Source organism: Brassica napus, chromosome A10 (genome assembly GCF_020379485.1).
Source record: "Brassica napus cultivar Da-Ae chromosome A10, Da-Ae, whole genome shotgun sequence".
In the NCBI taxonomy this organism is placed as follows: domain Eukaryota; kingdom Viridiplantae; phylum Streptophyta; class Magnoliopsida; order Brassicales; family Brassicaceae; genus Brassica; species Brassica napus.
The window spans coordinates 400,593-426,996 of NC_063443.1; the positions used below are offsets into that span (position 1 = coordinate 400,593).

Genomic DNA, 26,404 nt, shown 5'->3' on the forward strand with positions numbered 1-26,404 from the left:
TTAGACGGTTAAACGTTTTGTTAATTGATATTTTAATTTTGAATACGCAAATTAATAAAACATTTATTTTTATATATTTACTGGATAAAAATATCATTACCGATACATTTAACCACATTTCAATCAATAAAAAAATAGATAATCTTTTTAATAAATTTGCATTAAAATTATAAAGCGACACTTATTCTGAAACAATTTTTTTTTTAGAACGACAACTAAATCATAATGGAGGGAATATAATTAATTTAATTCGCTGTTCACGGATGTCTTAAAGCCTAAAATGCAACTAATGTTCGGTACATAAATTTATGGCTTATATAGCATTAATAAACTAATCAAATTGGAGAATATAATAATCTTAGATGGCGAAAAGAATACCCACGCCATGTAGAAACAACGACATGCCTTCTGCTGTAAACGACTCCCCGGAAACTTCCAAATAGTTTGAACCTAATTCTACTTACTGTATTACATAAAAAAACATAATTAATTAGAAAGTAAAAACAATAGTCTTAGATTCGTTTCCAGTAAAACAAAGGTTTGACAGTCATCATCAATTAAAATCCCTTGCCTGAACTAGGACATTATTGTCGATGTAGAACAATTCATACATTCTATTAAGTTCTTCATTTCTATCTTATGTTTGAATTTATTTGTAGTAGGGATCGTTTCATTATAAACCTGTCTGTATAGAGATTAACACTAACGCGAATGTATATTTTTAGATCGTAAGTACTAAAAATGTTTTGAGCTTCTTTGCGGTTGGTATTTGCGGACAGAGATGGCACGATCAACCTCATATGAGAACTTAGAGAATAGATAAATCGATTTTTCATTTTTAACTCAAACCGTTGTATCCTTTTTTTTTTCTGGGTCAAAAAACCGTTGTATCCAAACCTCTTAAAAACATGAGAAAAATAAAATTATCTGAAAAATGTGGAATATTTATATCATTATTGTGTATACTAAAATCAAATGTTGCATACAACTATCAAAAATTCAATGTTTACAATTAATGAAGTTGGTAGGATACCTAAAAAGTGATGCAAAATTAAATTGTAAATATTTTGTTTCCTAACAGGTCATCCTCAGTTTACCCAACTACTCTTCTGACTAACTTCTCTTGCCTTCTTTACTTCGCATTTCAATAATACACAGTCGCCTATATATATGCACGTATGTATACAATCATATATTTTGCAATTCAATACATAAATCAACTTAGATTTTATGCCTCTTAACTAATTACGCGTATAACATTTTAGAGACAAATGACATTTGAAGTTCCAAATTTTAGAATTTGAATAGTTACATAATAACAGTTGACATATACCATATGTGAATTTGAACTCAAAATAAAACATTTTAGAAAAAGATGATATAAACTTTCATTTAAAAAAAAAACTAGTCGAATCTAAGGAAACTACTGAAGTTAATTGACAAAAAATGGATTAAATGTCTAGTACTCTTTTTAACATAAGAAAAAATTTAGAACTTGTAATGATGAGAAAAAACACTGTAAATTCGTAAAAAGTAAAAAAAAAAACTTAGCATTGTAAAAGTTCGTTTAAATACTTTTTCTCATTAAAATGACTAAAAATTATCTATAGTTTTGGAAATAAATTATCGAAAATAATTATAATGGCGAAAATGTTATGCTAGCTATTCCATGAATTAGTTGTACTAACCATAATCGTCATACCGAGTAAAAGTCTAATGAAATTATCCTTTTTTCTGAGATCAATGAAATTATCCTGCCAAATAAAACGTGTGACGTTTATTCAAAAATATATGCATTAAATGCTTTGATATTAAAATATTTCCTTTTAAAAGCTAGCTAGGGTTTAGGAATGACGAGTTGTGTCTTATTAAAAGCCCTTCTTCTCCTCCGCCACTCATCATTCCCTCATCATAACACCATCATCACCATTCATCCACCTCTTCTCTCCTCTCTCTCTCTCTCTCTCTCTCTCTCTCTCTCTCTCTCTCTAGAACAACAAGTGAGAATCTGCTAAAATATTGTGATTATTATCATGAGAATGAAGCTATTTCAGTTGAGGGGAATGTTGTCTGGATCGAGGATATTATATATACACAAATATGTATATATATGTTAATATCAGTGTTTGATCATATATATGTATATAGATTATTCTCGGACCAGGCTTCATCCCCCCTAACATGTTATTGCCTCTGATCACCAGATTCTATCAACTCTTAGCTTATTATTTGTCACAAACAAGTAATAAGCTCAATAATGTCTTTGAGTCTTTCAGCATCGTTTCATATGTTTTCGAATCCGTCTTCGTTCTTTCTCTTCGTTTTCGTTTGGTAATTCTAGATATTATATATGAGTACCTTATGTTGAGGATTGAAGAACATCGCTTGAAGATCTATGTTAGACTGCTGTTTTTGCTTTCTGTAGTTTCCTTTGTTGATACATTTCTTCTTTTTAGCGTTGTATCCAGCTACTCCTTATCAGGGTTGAGCTAGTAGCCTTGTTTGGTAGTATTTTTCATCCAACCTACTTCCATAAGAGCGCCGAAGTCAAGTGACCACATGCAGAATTTGTTCGGAGCGGGATTGAAGACACAGAACTTTGTACATATCCTTGGACTCGTATCGTTAAGAACCACCCCAACCACCACATGCATAATTTTTTTCCTGTGAATATTAAGAAATATAAGGAATAAAAGCAAAAAACAAAACAGTTTTGAAAAAGCTTTTAGTTGTTATATATATATTATTAAAACTGAAATAAATATACATAACCTTATTTTCAACAAATTTATTACATCTTATATTTTATTATTTTCATTAATCTTAATTACTTTATTAATTACTATTTTCTAAATAATTTGATAGCATTTATTATATAATTACAAAACAATACTAAACTATTTTAATTATTTTATTATATCTTTTATATTCTTTTCTCACATTTTTAACTATTTTTTAATTGTTTTTACCATAATAATTCTTTGACATCATTTTTTTTACGTTTTAATCATAATAATTCTTAATGTTTGGATGAATAACTTTTTATATGTTTACATAATCAATTAGGTATGGGTATTATATATCCGTTCATGTACATATTAGTTTTTCGGGGATATCGAGTTTTTTTGGGTTTTGAAATTATACTATATTTGGATATTATAAATTTTCGGATGGAGTTAAAATCGGTTTTTCTAAGTTTGGTTGGGTTTGGTTATGATATGTAAAAATCTAAAAGTAAACAAAAAACTTATGTGTTTAAAAATTTTACTAAACAATTTATAAAATATAAAATAAAAACCAACACCCGCATGTTGATATTAAATTCAAACAAGTTTTATTCTTAAGTCGATGTTTTCTAACTTCACTCGTCGATATTTGGATAAATTCAAACTCATAACAAAAACTTCCAAAAAGGTAATGAAAGCATACGGGCCTTGAAATATAAGCACGTAAATATAATTGGGCTGAAATGGTCTTTTCGATGTCCTCTAGGCTCTATGTACATGTGCTGCGGACCAACACGCTTTTATCCTCTAGCTTGTACATGGACTTAGTTCATAATTTCAAGAATTCAACACGATGTCTTCTAGGCTCTATGTACAAAAGACTTCTATGAACTCTTTACGCCTGTGGTACTCTTTATATCTTTTTTGGTATAACTGAAGAAACAAAAGAATACAACAAATTTCACGATGTGGACATTTTTCTTCTTCTAAAACAACACCTTGTTAGAAAAAAAGGAGTTTTAAATAGAAAAGAAGGTGTTGTTAAAAAAAAGAAGAAGGTGGGTTACCTCTTGTACAGTTTACCAGGATAGGTTTTATAGTAAAACTATACAATAAAACCTACAAATCTGTTTTCTTGAATTGATAATCATCCATTATCTTATCATACATCGCATTTAAAATTCTGCATTTCGTGCACAAACAAACAAAAAAAAAATCGGCCATATTTTTTTTATACTAAAAAGGGAATCAAGTAACATTAACTGAGTCGATAACCCAATGCTGACCATCAGTTTTGACTTTTAACCGGTTAATCTCTGCGAACAAATTCACAGCTCTCCTCACTCCTCTGTTATCCGCTGCCGTGAAATAATCGTGACCGAATAAAACTCCGCCGGGTCGAAGTATCCGGACCGCCCGGTTTATATCAGCCCAAGCCGAATTGAAATCGTGACCCGCGTCTATCTCCACCAGGTCCGCCGTCACACCCCACTCACACAGCTTCTCCAAAGCCGAACCAGCAGAGAACGGAACCGGTAAAATCGAACCGGTTGAACCGGAGCTGACCACGTTCTGCATAAACTGGTACAAAAGCAAGACATCGCCGTTCACCAACGCCATGTCTTTAAACCGGTCTCGAAAACCGGGCCAGCCACGAAAATCATCTACGCATAGAATCTGAGTCTCCTCGAGCCCAAGGCGGCGCGTGAGATTGGCCATGTGAATCGCCGACGCGCCGAGAAAGCTTCCAACTTCGACGATGGTCCGAGGTTTGACCTGTCGGATTAAGTTCTCGAAGACGGCTCCGTACGATCCCCAGCCTTTAATTCGTTTTGACCGGAGATATTTCCCGGCGTGCGGTGGTGGAAAGTCAACGTACGGAGACGTTCCGTTGAATATCTTGTCGATAACCGTTTGTCGGATTGATTCCGGCGGAACAGGGTCGCCGCAGCGAGTCGTTACTCGGAAGTTGTCAACTAGGGAACCGCGAGGTTTTGTCGCCTTGACGGTCTTCAACACCGTCGTCGATGGTGGCACGTGATTATAGTATGCGGTCAAGTAACCAAAGGCATAAGTTAGTACTATGAAGATAACGAGTGCCGGTTTGGTTTTCATGAACTGGAGGACTTCATGTCTGTGAGGAAAACGCCGATCCTCCTTCATGATCATGACTTTGGAAGTAAAAATGATGAGTAACGGTGTTTGTATTTAAGTTTATATCATTCAAATGCTCATATTTAATCTATTATTAATTTGGCACGTCAGTTTATTATATTGGCCATGCGTTCTAGACTTCTAGTATGTTGATTTTTTTAAAGATTAGTTGATAACTTTTGTTCTGATTTATATTATCCTAATTCTAAAAATCCCACCAGATCTGTTAATATTAATTGCTAGAGTAAACTTTACATACAATTTAAGATCGTAAATTGCATAAGACATATTCTAAATAAAATTAGAAAGTCAATGACTGGATAGCTGAGAATTTTAGTAAGAACTTGAAGATATATAATTCAATAACACATGGTTTTATTTGGATACTGAATTCCACTAACATGTGTGAACCAATATGCCAACTAAGCTTGTGATCTACTTTATTTGACTTTACGTGCCTAGAAAGCTACACGTGATGCGGTAAGTGTAGCATTATTTTAGCGGTAACACTAATATTACATTAATAACATCATAGGCCTGTTTATTTTTAAAATTATGTAAGTTTTAAGTTAATTATTTTAAAACAGGTTTAATTAAGCTATTTTGCGTTAATTACAAAATCAGCATATTAGTACAACAGCTTTTCTATTTTGTGTAGATTTGTTTCATGTTGCAACATGCGGCTATACTAGCTCAATTGTCCAAATAGTTAGATTAGTATTCGGATAAAACACTTTAAAATCAGTTTTTGTGCTTATATGAATTATTACTGTACAAAAAGGTTTGCAATTTAAGCAAAATAATTAGCAACATCCAAATATATTTGTGAAATCACCTGCTATAGTTAAATAAAAAGAAATACGATCTCAATAATTAGTACAATCATGTACAAACATGCAGCATGCAGCACAGCTAGTTTCGAATAAAAAAAATTTAGGAAATGAATTATAGTTGAATGGAGAAATGATCAGTTTTTAGTTATGGTAATAATACAAGAATTAATTTTGTCCTAATCAGAACCTTATCTATTTTGTCTTAATCAGAACCTTATCTATTTTGGTCAAAGTTAGAAGTAGAACAAGATAAACATAAACAGTTGATTTTGTCACCGTTAGATCTTGAAAATACGATCGGACGCCTGTAAATGAACAAGACAAACAACACTTTGGTCTTTGCACACGCAAGCGAGAACGACCCTTCTCGAAGATGTGCCCATTTTAGTAATTTAACAAAAGTTTGTCCAGTTTCAATCAAAGATAAGAGGAGATAAAGAGTTGAAAGATCGAACACCAACCAACCAGTCAACTGTTTAAGCTTCACTGTCTCTGAATCGGCAAAAGGTAACTCTCTGATGTAATTAAAGCGAAACTTAGATTCACTAATTGGTTGTGTAAGTTGCTTCTTCAGACTCGTCTCTCGAACTTGGTTGCTTCATTTTTTGCATGATAAGTAGTACAGCTTCGATTCCCTAGGGAATCAATGAATATTCTCTGACGATCTCAGTCTTTGTTAACTGAGAGAGATTAGTTGAGGCTGAGTTAGTTTACGTCTTCTTGTTCTATGGTGCTTCTGGCACCACAGATCTTCTTGAATGTTGATATGGTAGTGAGAATCGTTTTCAGGTTATAGAAGAAAATGGCAGCATCAACAGGAGGAGGTAAAGCCAAGTACATCATCGGTGCTCTCATCGGCTCTTTCGGAATCTCATACCTCTTCGACAAAGTTATCTCCGATAATAAGATCTTTGGAGGCAAGTTTACTTCTTCTTTAGACTCGCATCATAACTTTGGATACCATCTTAATTAAAACTTATGGTGATTCAACTCAGGGAGTACCCCAGGAACGGTCTCTAACAAGGAATGGTGGAAGGCGACAGATGAGAAGTTCCAAGCTTGGCCTAGAACCGCTGGCCCTCCCGTCGTCATGAATCCCATTAGCCGTCAGAATTTCATCGTCAAGTCTCGTCCAGAATAAGGGATAAAAGGATGTATCAATGCTTTTGGTTGTAAGCCTACAATGAATGAGAATAATGATGCTTCTAGAACTTGTACTAAATAATATTACAACACCGTTTGTGGAACTAACTCCACAGTCTAAAGAAAACTGATGCAAAAGTCCTTATGAGAGAAAAGCACAAAGTCCTAAAAATATAAACAAAACAAAGCTTTCTTTGGTTCCCTTTCATTTGCCATCATTGTCTTTCCCTTGTCCTTCTGCTCCATCTTGCTTGCCTACTCTAAGTCCCACTGTCAGTTACAAAAAAAAAGATGAATATGAACAAAATCACAGGATAGGTTTACATTTGCTCAGAAGATTATGAGTTAAAGAGTATTTGTCATAACGCAAAGGAGTTCACCACTTCCTCCAAGAGAGGTTTCTGGGAGTTGTTGCATCTGATGCTGCTGCATCCCGTTGTTGTTGTTGATACCCATTGGTCTAATCCCCATGTGTCCTCCCTGCATAGCTTGTTGGTGGTGTAGCTGCAGCTGCTGGTGCTGATCCTGAAGCTGGTGTGGGTTACCAAACTGCAAAGGACCTCTTTGGGGAGGGAAAATACCGGCGGGAGATGCTTGTTGTTGAACCATCCCTGAAGCTTGTGGGTGTTGCATGAAGTAGCTAGGCGGTTGCATCGAAGGATGCGGTGCCGTCATCTAACAGAAACCACACACACAATAGTAAGGAAATCCAAAATATAAATGTTCTGATTGATTTCAAACAAAAAACCTGGGAAGCCATAGCTGGTGCAGGTGCAGGTGCAGGTGCAGGTCCTGTAGTAGGTGGAGGAGGTTGAGCATCAGCAATAGCAGCGAGGTACATTAAGTTCTTCTGGAGAAGAGCTTGGTACCTGCAAAGTATATAATTCTCATAGTCCGTTAATATTCAAGAGATGTGAGAGAGAGAGAGACACTTACTGTGCACATTCTGCAAGTTTTCCAAGATTCTGGTTCTCCATGATCGCCATTATCAGCTTTTTGTTCTCATCAAGGTACTGAAATTTAAGCAAATAAAAAAAAATAACGAAGCTAAGAAGACATTTTCACACAAATTGCCACCAAATAATCGAACCGTTATAGCTTCACTAAATAAGACAGGAAAGATACAGAGAGGGAAGAAAGAAGAGACCTTTTGGATCTGCTCAGTGGTGATGTTAGATGAGGGAATCGAAGGAACCATCGCCGGAAACATTTGCTGCATCTTCTTCTTAAACACCTAAACCCTAGCTACCTTTCTTCGAGATACACGGAGCCGAGAGAGATTTTGATAGACCAGACCCTCACCTCACGCGCAAAACGAAATGATTGCACAGGATTCCGACCAATATTTATAGATTATCCTTTCACTTTGATTCGTCTACGATGTCTCGTCTCCTCCGATTTTTATGACCAAATCTGTATGTCTTATATTAAAAAGTATAATAATGGCGAATGTTTCGACATGTTTGGGCCCTGAGGTCCAACATAATACAAGAGGCCCATGTGTTATCAAACAAGTTACATTACGGTGGTTCTGGCTAATTGGCAGTCCAGCCCAATAACCCCTGTTGGTTCACTTTAATTTTGCCATAGTTTTTCATACAAGACGAGATAACTATACAAAAGATTTTATTCGAATAATTCATAGGCAAATGAAAACTCTACAAACAACAAAAAGAAGAAATAAATAAACAAATTTGAATTACTTTTTCATACAAAAGAGTTTATTCGTACTAATTCATTGGCGAATGAAGACTTTACAAACAAAAACAAAAGTATATAAAATTAAATTTGGATTGAAGAAGTTCAATTTGATGACCAAATGTATTTGCTTTCATGTGATGGCGACGTGAATATTATTGTACCCGACTTTGACAAAATAAAAAAAACTTATAACACACTCAATTATTGAATGAGTGGTGCAGTCTGCATTATTTCCTTTTTTTATTCGTGAAATATTTTTTTAAAAAAGATATTGTATCATTATTAGTTTTGCCATAACTCATTTAACTCACTGTCTGCCACAGTTTTCTGCATTTTTGGCTGTATTCTAATATCAGAAAAATCAGACGAATATATAAGAGGAAATAAATAAAAGAAAGAAGAGTCTTTGTTGTATAAGAACAGAAATATAAAAACATTATCACATTCTGTGTCATCTGAGTTTATCAGGAAGGATTTATGTGGGGTTCACGATTACCTTTACTCACATGGAAATATCAACTATTTCAATCATCTCGTTTTTTTTAACATACTTTTCTCTAAATCAAATCTATAACAGTTACATAAATGATTGCAAATAAAAAAAACCTGTTGTTGGAACCATATATTTGAAAATGTAAGTCAATAATTTTGTTTTTAACATAAACAGAAAAAAATCATTAATCTACCTTTTTAGTCAAATCATTAATCTATACTCATAAGATAGAAAGAGAAGAAGATCGACCACACAATTATATGTAATAAAATCTACCTCACAGAAAACATTCTAAACTCATTATAGAAGAACATCTGATAATTTCCTTGAAATAAAACCATATCCACATATATTTAAGAAAGCCCAACTTCCTATAATCCAAAGTCTGAACCTCAAAACTAGATTGGAGTTTATATAAATTACCACAACACACACAAAAAAAAAAAAGAATGGATGAATGCGATGTTTTACCCCAAAAAAATGAATGAAAGAATGTAAAGTAACGTACGTACAATCCAACACACGGGAAGGACGCGGAACAGAAACTAATGTGTTACTGTCAAGTGCATGTGGGACCCAGATTAAGTGCGTGAATCTCACTCTCCCTATTACAACTCTCGCTCGCCCGCTTCGTTATATTCCCACCACCCATCCATCCACTAGCAAGCGAGAGACAGAGAGAATCATAACTCGAGTTCTTTGAGTTTACTTGTTATTGTGATTTTTTACTTGATCTTCGTTTAGGAAGAGAGTAAAATATGATCGGGAGTAGAAAGAGGACGACGCCGGCGAGCAGGACTCGAGTGGGGAACTACGAGATGGGACGAACTCTAGGCGAAGGTAGCTTCGCTAAGGTCAAATACGCTAGGAACACCGTCACTGGAGATATAGCCGCTATTAAAATCCTCGACCGAGATAAGGTTCTACGTCACAAAATGGTTGAACAGGTTCGTAAGTAATCGTATATGTAATCTTACTACATATTCTAGTAATAGTTTGAGTTCGTGATTAGGGACCCACATGTCCGAGGAAGGTTTTGTTAGGTCTTAGGTTAATGATTTGTTAAACTTTTTACAAAATCTTCCAGCTAAACACGGATTAGAATTTATACGAATGTTTTATGGATTTTAAGACCATGAATCTGTCAAAGTACATCACTGATCACGACAATGACAGCATGGATATGGTTTTGAACTAGAGTAGCTTCCTTTTACGCCTTGAAAGTGGTTATGAGCATGATCTTGATGATATATAATGAGCATGCTGCATGCGTCTTTATTTATATTTTTCTTTGTGGATGCAGCTTAAAAGAGAAATATCGACAATGAAACTGATTAAACATCCAAATGTGGTCGAAATCATTGAGGTAAGAATATAATGGCTTTTTAATATTTTCAAACATATCTGTGTGTATGTACTAATAAGTCTTGAGTCTTTGCGTGTTAAAAAACCTCTATATGTGATGTTCGGTGTTGGCAGGTTATGGCGAGCAAAACGAAGATCTATATCGTCCTTGAGCTTGTCAATGGAGGTGAACTCTTTGATAAAATCGTAAGCATATCTAATCCACATACTATTTCACTCTTACTTGCGCTTTCACTGTATTTGATCAAATCTAATGGCTTAACTTGAGAGTTTCTTTGATCATGTTCCCAGTTTTCCTCTGTTTCTTACTAACGTCATTCTTGGATATGAATGATACAATAGGCTCAACAAGGGAGACTTAAGGAGGATGAAGCTCGGAGATATGTTCAGCAGCTCATCAATGCCGTTGATTACTGCCACAGTCGAGGGGTCTACCACAGAGATCTCAAGGTCTTTTATCTTCAAATTGTGCACTTCTTTGATATGCTGATATTTATTATGTTCAAAGCTTCTCAACCTATATATTGTTTGCTTGTTGCAGCCTGAAAATCTTCTTCTTGATGCAAATGGGGTTTTAAAAGTTTCTGATTTTGGGTTAAGCGCTTTCTCACTACAAGTTCGGGTAAGTCATCTAGTTTATCATTTGGATATCATCGCAAATGAACAATATATCAATCTCTTTTTTTTTTTTCACACATTTGATTGTTGTAACTTGTAAGCACTAAGCACCAATTTTTTGAATGCAGGAAGATGGTTTGCTTCACACAGCTTGTGGAACCCCCAACTATGTTGCTCCTGAGGTACATACTAATAGTTACAGCAATAAAAAAGGCAATGCATATTAAGTGTACCAAGGAATCTAATAATCGACCAAAATAAGATTTTAAATATTTCAAGAATTGTTATTCGTTTTAGAAAATGTAGCAGGCCGTAGATCTATGATGTTCATCAAATATATGAGTCTAATCTCTACTGCATCTTTTTGTGGGCAGGTTTTGTCGGACAAAGGCTATGACGGTGCAGCAGCAGATGTATGGTCATGTGGTGTTATTCTATTTGTTCTCATGGCTGGTTATTTGCCCTTTGATGAGCCAAATCTCATGACATTATATAAACGTGTACGTGTTATAACAAGCTTCTCTTCATCTGCTTGTTACTATTTTCTAAGTAGTTTCATAATCTCATCTTTGGCGTTCAACTTCAGATATGCAAGGCTGAATTCAACTGTCCACCATGGTTCTCGCCAGGTGCCAAGAATGTCATTAAGCGTATTCTTGATCCCAGCCCTATAACAGTGAGCGTCTAAAACTCTTAATTAAAATTGATTTGTGATCATAAAATGCTGTAAACAAAAAGACCAAAATGGTCTACACTGTTAAAGAACTTAACAAACACTGTTTTCATTAATTGTAGAGAATAAGTATCGCAGAGTTGCTAGAAGATGAATGGTTCAAGCAAGGGTACAAGACGCCATCATTTGAGCAAGATGATGAAGACATAACCATTGATGATGTTGATGCTGCTTTCAGTAACTCCAAGGTAAAGAACCGCCTTTGTGTACCGGTATATACCATAGTTCGGCTAAGTAAAACGAGTATATTTTACCAACTAATAAATACTCTTTCGTGCTCTGCTACTATAGGAATGTCTTGTAACAGAGAAGAAGGAGAAACCTGAATCAATGAATGCTTTTGAACTTATCTCTAGCTCAAACGAGTTCAGTCTTGAAAACTTGTTCGAGAAGCAAGCCGTATGAACCCTTTTTCTACTTACTATTTGTTTTGATGATTGTCTAACATCATGCACAGGTTTGTCTAAATGATTTGCTTGTGTAATTTTCAGCAACTTGTGAAGAAAGAGACGCGGTTTACTTCAAACCGACCTGCAAGCGAAATAATGTCGAAGATGGAAGAAACCGCAAAGCCATTAGGCTTCAATGTCCGTAAAGACAAGTACAAGGTTTGTTTGTATTCTTGATTTTGTATGAGTTAGTCATTCATTAGACTTTTTTCTGGCTTCGTTAAAGATTGTTAAATATTATCGCAGATAAAAATGAAAGGAGACAAAAGTGGTCGTAAAGGCCAGCTCTCAGTTGCTACAGAGGTAAATATTTAAAAAAAAATAGAGATGAACACTCTCTTATTTGATCAGCAGTACCTGTTAAGTAATTATGTTGGTTTGGTTATTTGGTGTAACAGGTGTTTGAAGTGGCACCATCTTTGCATGTGGTAGAGCTTAGGAAAACCGGCGGTGATACCCTCGAGTTTCACAAGGTATGCATTCGGTCCATGAACCGGTAAGCATCTTTAACTGGTTTGGTTTTCTAATTGGGTTTATAAATTAATCTGTTTTGCAGTTCTACAAAACCTTCTCATCTGGATTAAAGGATGTAGTCTGGAATACTGATGGCGCAGCTCAAGAACATAAAGTTTAATAAGTTTATTAGCAAGTTGTTCCATTCAAAAGCAATATAAACTAAATGAAGAAAGAAAGAAAGAGCATTGAACAAGTTGAAAGTTTTAAATGAACCTTCAAAGATAGTAGATAGCTAAAAAAATGTCAAACCTAATGGGCTATGAAGGTATTATATCCACATGCGATATTCCTCAAAACGCGGTGTGGCTTACTTTGAGTCAACTCAATTTGTCAAAAACAATAAAATTAAGGGATTGTTTCATCAAAACTCAGGAATTTCACTATTTGACTATAGTTTTTTTTGTTTTTTTTTGAAAAAGACACTATTTGACTATAGTTGAAACATTCAGTAATCTAACATTTACATGAATCAATATCCATATACCAATTCTAGTTCATACTATCAATTTTTTTTTAAAAATGTTTTGTCGTGTTGCTTATATGGTTATTGGTACACTGAAGGACACTGTAGTCTGTAGTGTGCATATATTATCGTACTGCCAACATTAACAACCATGCCACTTGTTCTACGTATTCGAAATCGTTTTATTAATGTTGCAAGCATCTAAATTGCTAGTCCAACTTTATACATCATATGTGAAGATAATATATATATTTTATATTTATTCATACATTGATGACGAACTGGTTTCTAGTTAGTTGGTATTAGGCCGACCAATATTAACTGTTCGTCTAAGTTCATTTATTATCATCATTGTTTCATTTAAGTACTTTGATATTGCAGTTAAGTAGCTTTGTACGACACCTTTTTAGCTCTTATTACGCTCATGAAGTTTGACGTCGATAGATAACTTGTTTACTACTCCTATATTACGCTCTCAGTCCCACAGATATACTAATATTTTCATTTGATAATCTGTTTAATCTACACACTAAGTAGTTTAATCTATGTTCTCGGTTCTTCTAATAAGACTAGCTAGTTAAGATAACACAAATAGGTTTGTACTTCGTACACTAGTAAAATGTTGTAAATTGAAATGATTTCACAATAAATATAAAACGAACGATGTTAAATAAGCGAAGATTCAAAGATATCAAAGTTATCAGTATTACTAAAATAATTCATAAGTTAAGTTTGTTTAAAATAAAATTCAGAAGTTACGTGACTCATAAGCCCACAAAAGCAACTCGTTGTTTGCTACGTAATTAGCTCCTCTGAATTATTGCAGCTTTAAAACTACTTATCCCAAAATTCTTAAAAATCCCGCTCACTTTACATAGAAGACTAATCCTGTCTCTGCCCTTCAGTGTCCATTTTTGACACCTTGGCACAATCAAATTTATAGTTTTATACTTTTATTAGATAAAGATATTCGAAAACTATAAGTACAGTTCCACAATGTTCATCGTCAGGTCTTGTTAGATTTAGTCACTTTAATATTGTTAACGTTAACACCCATAATGCTAAAATAAGTTCATACTATTTCAGCATTTTAACTCCAGACAATATCAAAATTTACATTGGCATGCAGACAAAATATTGTTTGTTAATAGAAACAATTTGTGGAATTTTATACATTAAATCAACGTCTTAGTGGAGACAGCCTGAATTTAAATGATATTGACAACAATATCGAAACATTGAATTTGGATGGGTATATAATGGAGAAAAAAACAAAATGTGCTGATGTTAAGAAGTAATCCAACCCATTGTCAATTTATCATGGTCCATACAGAGGAGTTTCCATGCAGGCGAGAATACACAATTACATAAAAATAGCAAATTTGAATATTTGGGGACACGCTTTCGTCTACCCTTGTAGTTGAAATTGGGGAAGGGAACGCTTCTCATGAACGAAAGAAACGTTCCTCTAACACACGTTTCCTTCAAATTTACAAGTTACTACATGATATTTTATCAACTTTTAATATTTAACTAGATTTTGACCATGTGCGGATAGAATTAAAATTTACCAATATTAAATAATTGTTTTATATGTAGTTTTAAGCACACAATTTGATAAGAAAGATTTACAATAATTTTATTGTGTTTTCGACAACGATAATATTAGCCAATTTTATATATTTGTCTTGTTATATTTTTTTTCTAATAGAATCAATAATGCAAATATGCGTAAATACATATTTATAAACAATTTTTATTTTATATAATAATGTTCCAGTTGGTGATGTTAATTGATTATTTACATTTGTTTAAACATTTTTTAGTCTTTAGGAATAAATAATTAGGTATTGGATGATATTTTAAAGACAAAATATTTCCATTAATTTAAAACGTTTTTAATTTATAAAATATTTTACGATAAAATATTTCACATTAATTTAAATTATATCATATTTGGTTAGTTAAGTTTTATATTATGATTTTGTAATAGGACATTTAATTTTCTACTATAAAATAGTTTTATATAAGGAATATTCATGTTTCAAAATTCTATTAACGATTTTAGTTGAAAAATTGACATTATTTTATATATGTGATAGTATATATATGAAAAGAATCTCGTTGTTCATTTTTATTTTAGGTTTTTTAATATTTAATTGTTTATCTACTATATGATTAGTCAAGAATATATATTGTATACGAAAAAATGATTTCTTTTTAGTTAATTTGATAGCAGTAAAGTAGGGATACTTTAAATTTGGAATTTTCTTGATATTAGAAATATTTGTGGAGTTAATTATAAGCTTTAGACATTTTTTCTGTTTAAAATAGATTTATGTCATACATTTTTATTGATCGTAAAAAACAAAAAACTTAAAAATATGTTCATTAAATATATCAACAGCATTTGAGTGTAAATAAATTGCAAAACTAAAAGGTATTTTTATTTTGTACTTATCTTTTAATAGATTAGATTGTTAGTTTTCAAATTCTCTCTCAGACTCTCACTCAATCTTGGATAAACAATGTATCTGCTAATGCCTGTCTAAAACAGTTTAATTAGTAAGAAAAATGTATCTAATAAACATGTCATACTTGGTTATTGCGTTGAAGCACTCTAGTTAACGAAGTAGGCTAACCAAAAATATAAAGTTAGGATGCCGAAGTTTATGTGTGAAACAGAAACCTAGATTTATGATCTAACCATACGTGTGTTCAGCTGGGAGTTGAAAGACTTTTGAAAATGTACTATTCATTATTTGCATTTCGTGTGACAAGAAGTGACGAATAATCTGACTACTTAATTTAATATGAAGGTCCCATTTAGGTAGTTGAGCTAAATAGTATCTCGGAACCACCCACCATTAATTTCGAATATTATTCATTCCTCTCTTCTTCTTCTTTTTTGGTTAAATCATAACTACTGTTTATCGTCGTATTATTTAATCATACTATTGTCTTTTCTCTTTCTTGCACTTAATAGCAATTCTATATATCTCTTCACCTGCACTCGCCCTAATTTCACGAAAATCATCCAGATTCACCATTTTTAATATTTTTCCTTCATCATTTTCTCTCCTTCTCCGGAGCTGCCTAAGCATTTAATAATCATACACATTTTTTTATCCCGTTTGAAATATTCCGACCAAAAATGACGGAGAAAACAAACAGCATAGAAATGGATCAAGAAAGATTAACGGCCGAGATGGCGTTCCAAGATTCTTCACCGGCCATTATTCGAATCCAGAGACATTTGCCGGATTTATTAACGTCCGTTAAGCTCAAGTACGTGAAGCTTGGACTTCACAACTCTTGCAACTTCACCACCTTTCTCTTCTTCCTCATCATTCTCCCCTTAACCGGAACCGTGCTGGTTCAGCTAACCGGCCTAACGTTGGATATGCTCTCTGAGCTTTGGTCTAATCGGGTGCTCCAGCTCGACGGGTCAACAAGACTAACCTGCTCCGTTTTCCTCTGCTTCGCTTTGACCCTCTACGTGACTAACCGGTCTAAACCGGTTTACCTAGTGGACTTCTCCTGCTACAAACCGGAAGACGAGAGGAAAATGTCCGTGAATTCCTTCTTGAAGATGACGGAGGAAAACGGAGCGTTCACCGATGACACGGTTCAGTTCCAGCAAAGAATCTCGAACCGGGCCGGTTTAGGAGACGAAACCTATTTCCCACGTGGCATAACCTCAACTCCCCCGAAGCTAAACATGTCGGAGGCACGTGCTGAAGCTGAAGCAGTTATGTTCGGAGCATTAGATTCCCTTTTCGAGAAAACCGGGATTAAACCGGCTGAAATAGGAATCTTGATAGTAAACTGCAGCTTATTCAGCCCGACGCCGTCTCTATCGGCGATGATCGTGAACCGCTACAAGATGAGAGAAGACATCAAAAGCTACAACCTCGGAGGAATGGGCTGCTCCGCCGGATTAATCTCAATCGAACTCGCCAACAATCTCCTCAAAGCAAACCCTAATTCTTGCGCTGTCGTGGTCAGCACGGAAAACATAACCCTAAATTGGTATTTTGGCAACGACCGGTCAATGCTCCTCTGCAACTGCATCTTCCGTATGGGAGGCGCAGCGATTCTCCTCTCTAACCGCCGACAAGACCGGTCAAAGTCAAAGTACGAGCTAGTTAACGTCGTGCGGACACATAAAGGATCAGACGACAAGAACTACAATTGCGTGTACCAGAAGGAAGACGAAAGAGGAACGATCGGTGTCTCTCTATCTAAGGAGCTTATGTCTGTCGCGGGAGATGCTCTGAAAACAAACATCACGACGTTAGGACCGATGGTCCTTCCATTGTCGGAACAGTTAATGTTTTTGATTTCGTTGGTCAAAAGGAAGTTGTTCAAACTCAAAGTGAAGCCGTATATTCCAGATTTCAAGCTAGCTTTCGAGCATTTCTGTATACACGCAGGCGGTAGAGCGGTTCTTGACGAGGTGCAGAAGAATCTTGATCTTAAAGATTGGCATATGGAGCCTTCTAGGATGACTTTGCACCGCTTTGGTAACACTTCGAGTAGCTCGCTGTGGTATGAGATGGCTTACACCGAAGCTAAGGGTCGGGTTAAAACAGGTGATCGACTTTGGCAGATTGCGTTTGGGTCTGGTTTCAAGTGTAACAGTGCGGTTTGGAAAGCGTTACGAGCGGTTTCGACGGAGGAGTTGACAGGTAATGCGTGGGTTGGTTCGGTTGAGGATTATCCGGTGAAGATTGTGCAGTGATTGGTTGGACCGGATGGGTGGAGTATAGTGACCGGTCTTATTATGTAATTGTTGTGTACTTCTTGATGTTAAATATTTTTATGTAAGTAAGCTGTCAAATGAAGATTATAGTCTAATTAATAATACAAATGTGTGTTTGGTATACGTTAGTTGATTTTTTGTAATATGGTAAACCAGAAAATTGAAAATCTGTCAAAAGACAGACATATGTCGTCGTATCTTCGTAATCTACACGACAGATACTAAAGTGATTTTTATATTTTACTAAGTTCAGATTTCTGGGTACCCTTTTTTATATATGTTCTTTTCAATTTCTATGGATATTCTCTTCTAGTTTTGTAAAAGTAGCGGAGAAGGTCTCCAAGAGAAAGCATATCCTGATATCCATTACAAAATTCTCTTGGTTCTTCAAAGTCTTGATCTTATATTAATAAATTAAATAATAACTTACTAAGGTCGGTACGTTCAGATCGACCCATTCGTCCGGTCAACAACTCTTCTAGGTTTAGGTCGTTGAAATATCATCTGCATAATTGGTTGGCGCCTACATATAACAAGAACAACAACAACAAAAAGGCAAAAACATAACATTTACAAAAAGAAACATGCCAGACGTTTAATGCCTCTAGAAAATATACAACAAAAGTTACAAGATTAAAACATGTTCTCCAGGATCATTGCCATCTTTGGAGTCTTTAGTCTTACATGCACCACCATTAATTTGTCTTCTTAATGCCCCCACCAAAAGCAAAACGGGGATGTAGCTCAGATGGTAGAGCGCTCGCTTAGCATGCGAGAGGTACGGGGATCGATACCCCGCATCTCCATTTATTACTTTTTACAGAATTTTTTTCTGTCTTGTGGCTTTAGAGTAAAAAGTTCATTGCTTTGCTAGATAGGCCCAATCATAACCCTTATGTGAGTTATGGGCCACACCATACCGCATCTTAAAATGATGCTGTTTTTATTCAGAAGAGGCTAGCTTACATGCAGGTATATATAGTTGTCTTATTTCAGGGAAAAAAATAATAATAATATAGTTGTCTTATTTCGAACACCTGTGACATGTTAATCAAAATTTCGGTTTAACTTGTTTTAGACATCATTTGCAATTCGAATTACAAAATGATAAAAGAGTTTCGAAAGGAAACAAAGAGATTTCCTCTATTATAATGGAATTTCGTCACAGGTGATACATACGGAACGTGTGTAAACGTCAAGTGACAAGACTTGTGATTGATGGGAATCATGTCACATGGGTGATGTCCTCTGCTCGTGCTTCAAGTTGCAAAGTTGCAGCTTTTCTTTTTCCTTTTTAGCTAATTCTTAAAAGATTTAAGTCTCACTTTTGCATCAAAATCATCAAAATACGTAAATTCTGGTGCCGAAGTGGAAGGTTCAAAACTTTTTATCCGAAAGTTATTCCTGTAAAAGGCGAAAAGAGTATAAATTAATTATTTGTGTATACGTCCCTTTTTTTTGTTTATTCTTTAAATCATTTGATGTTTAGTTATATAAATTTGCTTTAAAAGTAACACATGCAATGTTAGCTTTCGAATACAATATTCTTGTACATCTCCACTGACCTCGATGTATTTATCCTACCGATAAGTTCTAATCAAATTTAGTTTTCTTTACCGTTTCATATTTAAAAAAAAAGGTTACAGAACAATTAGTTCATTCTCAACGGTAAATTTCCAAACACAACATAATCTCAACGACTAAAATTCAATAGTCAATACGAAAAACACTGCATACAAATAAAATTAAAAACGTTTTTCCTGGAGGGATAACAACATATTGTGACCGTTGATATGGCATCACCACCGACAGTCATCTAAGCCAATTCCTATAGTCACTAGTAGAAGCTGGTGAGACCTCAACACCATTAGACTCAGTGCAACACGAGGAGTAGTTCGATTGCTGCTCCAACAATGCACCAAAGTGTGAACCAGCCACACTCTTAAAGCTTGGACTCCTCAAACTATTAATGTCATCATACTCCGGTTGTGGCGGGACTGGAAATGAAAGCCGTTTCTTGACCAAACCCACACGGTCCCTCTCGGGAGTGGAAGGTCGCTGCCTCGGCGCGCTCTGGGACCTAATCCTCGCCTTAGCCGACTCTGTATTGGCCATATAATTAGGCAGCATTGCTGCATTATTGACCATTGTGGTACTAACGCTACAACCACTTCTAGCAGTGAAACTATAGTTAGATCTCAGGCTAGGTGTGTTTGATGTATAACTATAAGCTGCTCGGTCATAGTCATCCCTAGGGTCTTTCTGGCACCGAGGACTAGCTGACCGGATATTGATCGGTCTAGACTTAGCTGGAGATGGAGTGGCTGAAAAGTTACTGCGGGGTTGGTAATGATGGCTGCTTCTTGATGGGGAGCTAGGTCTCTGGCTACGGCTCGGGCTTCCAGTTCTTGCTCTTGAGTAAGGTTGAGAAGTGTCGATTTCCACGGTTTTAACTGAAACCCTTTGATCAACCGAAGCTCTACTAATAGGTGGTTTATCCCACGGTCTAGTTGCCATCCACCGGTCAAGCCATTTAGGTCTTTCCTCCTCGAGTTCTGCCCTGTGGTCTCTTCCTGCGGATTGGCTTCCAGACGTCCTCCACGTCTTTTTTATAAAAAAAGGAAACGGTATTATCAAGAAGCTCTATACATATATGATAAATAAGTAATAACACTTTTTCAGTTTTAGTTATTTTACCTGTTGAGAGAAAGCTTGAGACAAATTAGTCTTCTCGTGTCTCAATGCTGTGTCTCGTCTCCGTTGCAGCATAGCTTTCACTTCGTCTATCGTGTGTGGTCGGTCATCCCAATCTTCCGGGACGCTGCTTCCTTCTCTTGACTATAACAAAAAAAAAAACCAAAAGATGTAAACCAACAAGAAAAAAAAGAAAGAAAGGTTCTCAAACTCTCTAGCTCACTCCTGACCAGACTAATATTACAAGACGAGACTCGAACTACTATTTGGAAACTTAACCATATAGACCAAAACATGTTAAAGTAAAACGTTCATTGATTATGCTTTAAGTTCTTTTTTTTTTGATAATCATGTTAAATGATCATGCTTAAGTTGAAGTAAGATCCAAGTAGAAGGGTCGATCTACTAACCATGGACTGTCGGTCTGAAATGTCTTGGAGATAACGAGATTCAAAACCACAGTGAGTACTGTCACTGAATGCGGATTTGCGGCTACCATCATGAGACAGACGCTTACGTTGGTCAAGCACACGAGACTGGACTCTAACCAGAGCTTGCATACACCTTAAAGTCATTTTGGCTTGTTTTCTGACATTGTGACCTCTTACTAATGCTTGTAGCTTCACTAATCCTTTTAATGCTCTTAATGCTCTTCTTGCCTTCATTTACACAAAATCAAACACCATATATTAATTAACACAAAATATAAAACCCCAATCTGGTACCGTTACTTATTTGAATAAACATTATTAGTTTTTAATACAATAACACGTCTTTGTCACTATAAAGTTGGCTAACAGTCAGTAGGTAAAATATAATAAAGTAAAAGCATTGGTATTAATTCTAGCTAATTGCTTATAGCTTACAAGGTAGCCTCTGAAAGAAGTCTGGATAACAACAGCAGCGTAGTTCTCTCTTGCGTAATAGATCCGCCTCGTCACATTTGGTACAGCTACCGGAGATGCCGATGTGGTGACGGACGGTGATTTTCCGACGTTCGGTGGTGTCGTCGGTGCGGTCTCCGGTAATGTTTTCGAGTTTGCGTTATCTGATTCTTGCGGCGGCGGAGGCGGAGAGACACCGGAAGGCTTCACCGGAGAATCTTGAGTCGCCGGTTTTTTGAACAACCACCGTCTCTTCTCTCTCTTCTGTAGAAAAAAACAGAAGATGAAAAAAACAGAAAACTCTTTTCTTGAAATGAATAACAAGATCTAGAAACAACAAACCTTTTCTTCGTCTTCTTCGATTTCTTTACCGTGAGGATCATTTCGTTCCTTCTTAGACGGAGATCGGAAAGCTCGCTTCACGGCAGAAAGCCAAGAAGAACCGTTCTTTTTCCCCATGTGTTTTTTGTTGTCGGAAAATCACCCTTTAGCATATTATTACCATCGTTATGTATCGGTGTTCCTTGTCTTGTTTCTCAGTAAAAGAGGGTTGAGATTTGGCTTTAGATTTTTGCTGAACTCAGGAGAGAGAGAGAGAGAGAGAGATGGAACAAGTACAGATAATCTTTTGGTTGCTTTGCTTTGTGTAAGAAATGGGCTCTGACCACCTCTTTAACTGCAACCACGACACCGATGACTGTGTTTTATCTTTTTCTCTTTCATTATTTTATCTTATCGCAGAAACAAGTAACTATATATTAGTATTATTTTATATTTTCGTAATGCATCGATATTAACATGCATATATTCGTTATCGATCCATGTGGATGTACCGTAGGGACTAGGGATATAGATGGGCACTTTGATTTAGTCCTATCAACTAAGAGCAGGATTAACGCAAGCAAGAGAAAACTGAGTTCTTATTTTTTATTTTATATTTTTTTTTTGTCTAATTTAAAAAAAAAAATTAAAGATAAACCAAACGCGGATCGCCACGTTTCAGTGGAGTCCGCGAAAAGTACAGAAACTTTACCACACTCGCCTCTTGCAGAAGAGGAAGAAAGTGTGGATTTTCATTTTTTGGTGAGCCCCATAACTCTTAAAACTCTTTAAAACCCTGCGTTAATGCTGCTCTAAAACCACGTCAAATTACTTTTATTTTTGTATCATTCAGTTAAAATCCTAATTATAGACACAGTAACATTATCAATTGATGGTTGTCAGTTTTAGTAAAGATTCTACAACTTTTGGATCAAGATCAATTTACCATATAAAAAGACACGAAACTTGAGTACATGAGAAAAATATAGAGAAAATACAAGGTTAGATATCATGTCATCACATGTTGTTTACTCAAGATGATGTACAACATATCATCTGAAGGATTATATGTTAACTACTTGAAACTGACAGCCAAGCATCAAAGTATTTGCTTGACCAAGCTCGTGCTGTCACGTGCGTGGAGCCAGGTATCGAGACATAAGGTGGACCACCGTGGTCGTTCCCTAGAACCCAACCAACATGTTTTGTTTTTTACTCAATACAAACGCATCTGGTCAAAGTCAAACCTCTCTCTCTTTGGGCTCTAGTTTAAAAATCAAACAGGCCTATATAGGAGTAAAGGGCGTAAGGCCCAAAGTTAAATGAAAGATTAATATCTAAAACTCAAATGGGTCATTTAATCGGCCCATACATGCCTGGGGGGTACAAGCTTTATAATCTCAGCGTCTCCCCAACTTGGCTTCAAACCCTAGCGAAATTCACTTGAGCCGCTCTCCGAAAGCATTTTCGATCCCAGTCTAAGGTACTTTCGATGCTTCTCCATTTCTATTTTATTAGTCCTGGAACCTCTCACTGTTAGATTGTATCTACATATATTTAAAGTCTTAATTTGTGTATTCCGAGTATTGATATTTATTGATAAATAGGTGATTAATTGGCTGTTGTTCTTACATGGTTTTCAGAAAGAAAAAAGAATGTCGACGGTCGGAGAGCTTGCTTGCAGCTACGCTGTTATGATCCTCGAGGACGAGGGTATTTCTATCACGGTTGGTGTTTTTTGTTATTTATCTGATTATCCATTTACTTAATATTCGGTTCTTACCTAGTTTTTTTTTAAGACATTGAGTTGAAGTAGTAGGAGTTATGTCTGTTCGCTTTATAATTGAAAGCTTAGTTAAAATTGTTTTAGTTTAATCTCTCTAAACCTTAATATGAATGTTGTTAGGCCGACAAGATCGCTACGTTGATCAAATCCGCTGGTGTTAGTTGCGAGTCATACTGGCCAATGCTATTCGCCAAAATGGCAGAGAAGCGTAACGTTACTGACCTCATCATGAACGTTGGTGCTGGTGGCGGAGGTGGTGCCCCAGTTTCAGCTGCTGCCCCTGCTGCCGGTGGTGGTGCTGCAGCTGCTGCACCTGCCGCTGAGGAGAAGAAGAAGGTTGGAGAAATACCAATTAATAAAAATACTTTGTTTTGCTTAGTTCAACTTTGTTTCTAAACATGTTTTGGTAAAATCTATTGTGGATGCAGGAAGAAGTGGCAGAAGAGAGTGACGGTGATTTGGGTTTCGGCTTGTTTGACTAAGCAAGAAGCAATTGCTTTGTTTTTTCTTGTTCGTAGTTGGTTGTTTTATCGAATTGAGACGACATGTTTTGTTTAGTTGCTACTTCGTTTCCTCAAGTTTTGGTTGTTTTCTTGAATCACCTGTTAGTGTATCTCAAGTCTACCGAGCAAAACCATCGGGAGTTTGACATTTTCTTTATATTTCCTTCTTTGATAACTAATATTGGTGTGAGATTTAAAAATCATGAATCACAAGAAAAGATTATCCAATCGCAAGAAATTGGCTGAATAAATATAAATGTAGAGAAATAAAAAATTGTTGAGAGACCTGTAAATGAGTAACTGGGCTTTACAATAGTAGTTTTTGTCGGTGAACCCGGTCCATTAAGTGTGTTAATGAGGAGAGGGAGAGTGGAGCAAACGCGCTTCTATTTGGGTTTATGGATTGAAACAACATACTTCTGTCTCTTGTTAGTTGTTACACTTCCAACTCATCCTCTTCCTGTCTTCCTCGTTTTCTCCGCCTCTCTCTCTCTCCTTACAGTTTATTTTACTCAGTTCTTTGAATCTCATTGGTCTCAACTATATCGAAATGGCTACGTCTTTCTCCGCCACACTTCCTCTCCATGGATCTCAAGAGAATCGTCTCTTACTTCCCCCGATCCGATTGGCTCCTCCTTCTTCTTCTTTCCTCGGATCCACCCGTCCTCTCACCGTTCCTTCTTCTCGCAGACTCTACCACGCTCACGCCGCTCGTCGATCTCCCGTCGTTGGCGTCCAGGAAGTTGTCAAAGAGAAGAAAGTCACCAACAGCCTGGTATGCATTGTCCAAACTCACTGATACTTATTATTAGCATCACGATCCTTAAGAAATACTATAATCATCGAGAGAGTTAGTTCTTTAGTATTATATAACTATGAGATTATTTAAATTTCTATATATGCTTTTAATTGAGAAATTGGAGTTATCTAGATTGTAAGATTTTTATTTGATTTGTTTTGAAATTAGTTAATAACCAAAGAGGAAGGATTAGTGTTGTATGAAGACATGATCCTCGGTAGATCTTTCGAGGACATGTGTGCTCAAATGTACTACAGAGGCAAGATGTTTGGTTTTGTCCACTTGTACAACGGCCAAGAAGCTGTCTCGACCGGCTTCATCAAGCTCCTCACACAGTCCGATTCAGTCGTCAGCACATACCGTGACCACGTCCACGCCCTCAGCAAAGGCGTCTCCGCTCGCGCCGTCATGAGCGAGCTCTTCGGGAAAGTCACCGGTTGCTGCAGAGGCCAAGGTGGGTCCATGCATATGTTCTCCAAAGAACACAACATGCTCGGTGGGTTCGCCTTCATCGGAGAAGGCATCCCTGTGGCCACCGGTGCTGCGTTTACCTCAAAGTACAAGAGAGAGGTCTTGAAACAGGACTGCGATGACGTCACTGTTGCGTTCTTCGGAGACGGGACTTGTAACAACGGGCAGTTCTACGAGTGTCTCAACATGGCTGCGCTTTATAAGCTGCCTATTATCTTCGTCGTTGAGAATAACTTGTGGGCTATTGGGATGTCTCACTTGAGGTCGACTTCTGATCCTGAGATTTGGAAGAAAGGTCCTGCGTTTGGGATGCCGGGTGTCCATGTTGACGGTATGGATGTGCTGAAGGTGAGGGAAGTGGCTAAAGAGGCGGTGACGAGAGCTAGAAGAGGAGAAGATCCGACGTTGGTGGAATGTGAGACTTATAGGTTCAGAGGACACTCCTTGGCTGATCCTGATGAGCTCCGTGACGCTGGTATGTATTGAAACTAACCTTTTTTTTATTATGAATCTTTCATTAATTTTTAATTTATTTTGGGGCAGCTGAGAAAGCCAAGTACGCGGCTAGAGATCCGATCACAGCGTTGAAGAAGTATTTGGTAGAGAACAAGCTAGCGAATGAAGGGGAGCTTAAGACGATAGAGAAGAAGATAGACGAGTTGGTGGAGGAAGCGGTTGAGTTTGCAGACGCGAGTCCGCAGCCTGGTCGGAGTCAGTTGCTAGAGAATGTATTTGCTGATCCCAAAGGGTTTGGGATAGGACCTGATGGACGTTACAGATGTGAGGATCCCAAGTTTACTGAAGGCACCGCTCAAGTCTGAAAAAAAATCTACTTAACCTGTGTTCTGTTCTGTCTTTGGCTTCTGTGTAATGTTGTTTTTTTTTTTATGTATCATTAAGTTAAAATGCTACAGAAAACACAGTTTGGATCGTTTGAATTTCTTTGCTTTTTGTTGGATAATGCTAAATTTACAACAACAAAAAATT

The 26,404-nt window shown here is 36.3% G+C and overlaps 7 protein-coding genes and 1 non-coding gene across 9 annotated transcripts; 5 read left to right on the forward strand and 3 right to left on the reverse strand.

Annotated features, from left to right (window-relative positions):
• Positions 1–3,839: 3,839 nt before the first annotated feature.
• LOC106370888 lies at positions 3,840–5,075 on the reverse strand. The gene has a single exon (XM_013810885.3). The coding sequence runs from the start codon at positions 4,893–4,895 to the stop codon at positions 3,975–3,977; it is 921 nt and encodes a 306-aa protein (XP_013666339.1). The 5' UTR covers positions 4,896–5,075; the 3' UTR covers positions 3,840–3,974.
• Positions 5,076–6,897: 1,822 nt separating this feature from the next.
• LOC106370890 (GRF1-interacting factor 2) lies at positions 6,898–8,270 on the reverse strand. The gene is made up of 5 exons (XM_013810886.3): positions 8,004–8,270; positions 7,793–7,869; positions 7,605–7,725; positions 7,237–7,531; positions 6,898–7,126 (listed from the first exon to the last, which is right to left on the reverse strand). The coding sequence occupies exons 1-5, from the start codon at positions 8,073–8,075 to the stop codon at positions 7,062–7,064; spliced, it is 630 nt and encodes a 209-aa protein (XP_013666340.2). The 5' UTR covers positions 8,076–8,270; the 3' UTR covers positions 6,898–7,061.
• Positions 8,271–9,689: 1,419 nt separating this feature from the next.
• Positions 9,690–13,098, forward strand: LOC106370894 (CBL-interacting serine/threonine-protein kinase 9). Its single transcript, XM_013810888.3, has 14 exons — positions 9,690–9,997; positions 10,354–10,416; positions 10,530–10,601; positions 10,758–10,865; positions 10,957–11,037; positions 11,162–11,215; positions 11,408–11,533; positions 11,620–11,709; positions 11,829–11,954; positions 12,058–12,165; positions 12,258–12,374; positions 12,462–12,518; positions 12,614–12,688; positions 12,772–13,098. The coding sequence occupies exons 1-14, from the start codon at positions 9,809–9,811 to the stop codon at positions 12,847–12,849; spliced, it is 1,344 nt and encodes a 447-aa protein (XP_013666342.1). The 5' UTR covers positions 9,690–9,808; the 3' UTR covers positions 12,850–13,098.
• A 3,013-nt stretch (positions 13,099–16,111) lies between these two features.
• On the forward strand, positions 16,112–18,080 carry LOC106370893 (3-ketoacyl-CoA synthase 1-like). Its single transcript, XM_048743317.1, has one exon. It carries the CDS (start codon positions 16,349–16,351, stop codon positions 17,936–17,938), a length of 1,590 nt encoding a protein of 529 aa, XP_048599274.1. The 5' UTR covers positions 16,112–16,348; the 3' UTR covers positions 17,939–18,080.
• A 612-nt stretch (positions 18,081–18,692) lies between these two features.
• TRNAA-AGC lies at positions 18,693–18,765 on the forward strand. The gene has a single exon. It is a non-coding gene; the product is annotated as a tRNA-Ala (tRNA).
• Positions 18,766–19,647: 882 nt separating this feature from the next.
• Positions 19,648–22,244, reverse strand: LOC106370895 (protein IQ-DOMAIN 18-like). Of its 2 annotated transcripts, none has more exons than XM_048743319.1 (5): positions 21,880–22,244; positions 21,520–21,798; positions 21,064–21,312; positions 20,657–20,797; positions 19,648–20,563 (listed from the first exon to the last, which is right to left on the reverse strand). In XM_048743319.1, exons 1-5 carry the CDS (start codon positions 21,994–21,996, stop codon positions 19,772–19,774), a joined length of 1,578 nt encoding a protein of 525 aa, XP_048599276.1. In that variant the 5' UTR covers positions 21,997–22,244; the 3' UTR covers positions 19,648–19,771. The 2 variants fall into 2 exon arrangements, with proteins under 2 accessions (XP_048599276.1, XP_048599275.1); XM_048743318.1 differs by having other exon boundaries at positions 21,520–21,801; positions 21,880–22,243.
• A 983-nt stretch (positions 22,245–23,227) lies between these two features.
• On the forward strand, positions 23,228–24,326 carry LOC106370899 (60S acidic ribosomal protein P1-3-like). Its single transcript, XM_013810896.3, has 4 exons — positions 23,228–23,341; positions 23,502–23,585; positions 23,765–23,980; positions 24,073–24,326. The coding sequence occupies exons 2-4, from the start codon at positions 23,514–23,516 to the stop codon at positions 24,124–24,126; spliced, it is 342 nt and encodes a 113-aa protein (XP_013666350.1). The 5' UTR covers positions 23,228–23,341; positions 23,502–23,513; the 3' UTR covers positions 24,127–24,326.
• A 119-nt stretch (positions 24,327–24,445) lies between these two features.
• On the forward strand, positions 24,446–26,378 carry LOC125575234 (pyruvate dehydrogenase E1 component subunit alpha-3, chloroplastic-like). The gene is made up of 3 exons (XM_048743321.1): positions 24,446–24,922; positions 25,115–25,892; positions 25,961–26,378. The coding sequence occupies exons 1-3, from the start codon at positions 24,698–24,700 to the stop codon at positions 26,236–26,238; spliced, it is 1,281 nt and encodes a 426-aa protein (XP_048599278.1). The 5' UTR covers positions 24,446–24,697; the 3' UTR covers positions 26,239–26,378.
• The last annotated feature ends 26 nt before the right edge of the window (positions 26,379–26,404 follow it).

Coding starts and splice junctions, on each gene's coding strand:
- LOC106370888 (XM_013810885.3), bottom strand. CDS start 4,895: ATGATCATGAAGGAGGATCGGCGTTTTCCTCACAGACATGAAGTCCTC.
- LOC106370890 (XM_013810886.3), bottom strand. CDS start 8,075: ATGCAGCAAATGTTTCCGGCGATGGTTCCTTCGATTCCCTCATCTAAC. Junction 7,870..8,003: donor CCACTGAGCAGATCCAAAAG/GTCTCTTCTTTC, acceptor CTTAAATTTCAG/TACCTTGATGAGAACAAAAA. Junction 7,532..7,604: donor CACCAGCTATGGCTTCCCAG/GTTTTTTGTTTG, acceptor GGTTTCTGTTAG/ATGACGGCACCGCATCCTTC.
- LOC106370894 (XM_013810888.3), top strand. CDS start 9,809: ATGATCGGGAGTAGAAAGAGGACGACGCCGGCGAGCAGGACTCGAGTG. Junction 12,375..12,461: donor TCCGTAAAGACAAGTACAAG/GTTTGTTTGTAT, acceptor ATATTATCGCAG/ATAAAAATGAAAGGAGACAA. Junction 12,519..12,613: donor AGCTCTCAGTTGCTACAGAG/GTAAATATTTAA, acceptor TTGGTGTAACAG/GTGTTTGAAGTGGCACCATC.
- LOC125575234 (XM_048743321.1), top strand. CDS start 24,698: ATGGCTACGTCTTTCTCCGCCACACTTCCTCTCCATGGATCTCAAGAG. Junction 24,923..25,114: donor AGAAAGTCACCAACAGCCTG/GTATGCATTGTC, acceptor TTTTGAAATTAG/TTAATAACCAAAGAGGAAGG. Junction 25,893..25,960: donor TGATGAGCTCCGTGACGCTG/GTATGTATTGAA, acceptor ATTTTGGGGCAG/CTGAGAAAGCCAAGTACGCG.
- LOC106370893 (XM_048743317.1), top strand. CDS start 16,349: ATGACGGAGAAAACAAACAGCATAGAAATGGATCAAGAAAGATTAACG.
- LOC106370899 (XM_013810896.3), top strand. CDS start 23,514: ATGTCGACGGTCGGAGAGCTTGCTTGCAGCTACGCTGTTATGATCCTC. Junction 23,586..23,764: donor ACGAGGGTATTTCTATCACG/GTTGGTGTTTTT, acceptor GAATGTTGTTAG/GCCGACAAGATCGCTACGTT. Junction 23,981..24,072: donor CCGCTGAGGAGAAGAAGAAG/GTTGGAGAAATA, acceptor TTGTGGATGCAG/GAAGAAGTGGCAGAAGAGAG.
- LOC106370895 (XM_048743318.1), bottom strand. CDS start 21,996: ATGGGGAAAAAGAACGGTTCTTCTTGGCTTTCTGCCGTGAAGCGAGCT. Junction 20,798..21,063: donor TTTCAGACCGACAGTCCATG/GTTAGTAGATCG, acceptor TTTTTGTTATAG/TCAAGAGAAGGAAGCAGCGT. Junction 20,564..20,656: donor CTCAAGCTTTCTCTCAACAG/GTAAAATAACTA, acceptor TTTATAAAAAAG/ACGTGGAGGACGTCTGGAAG.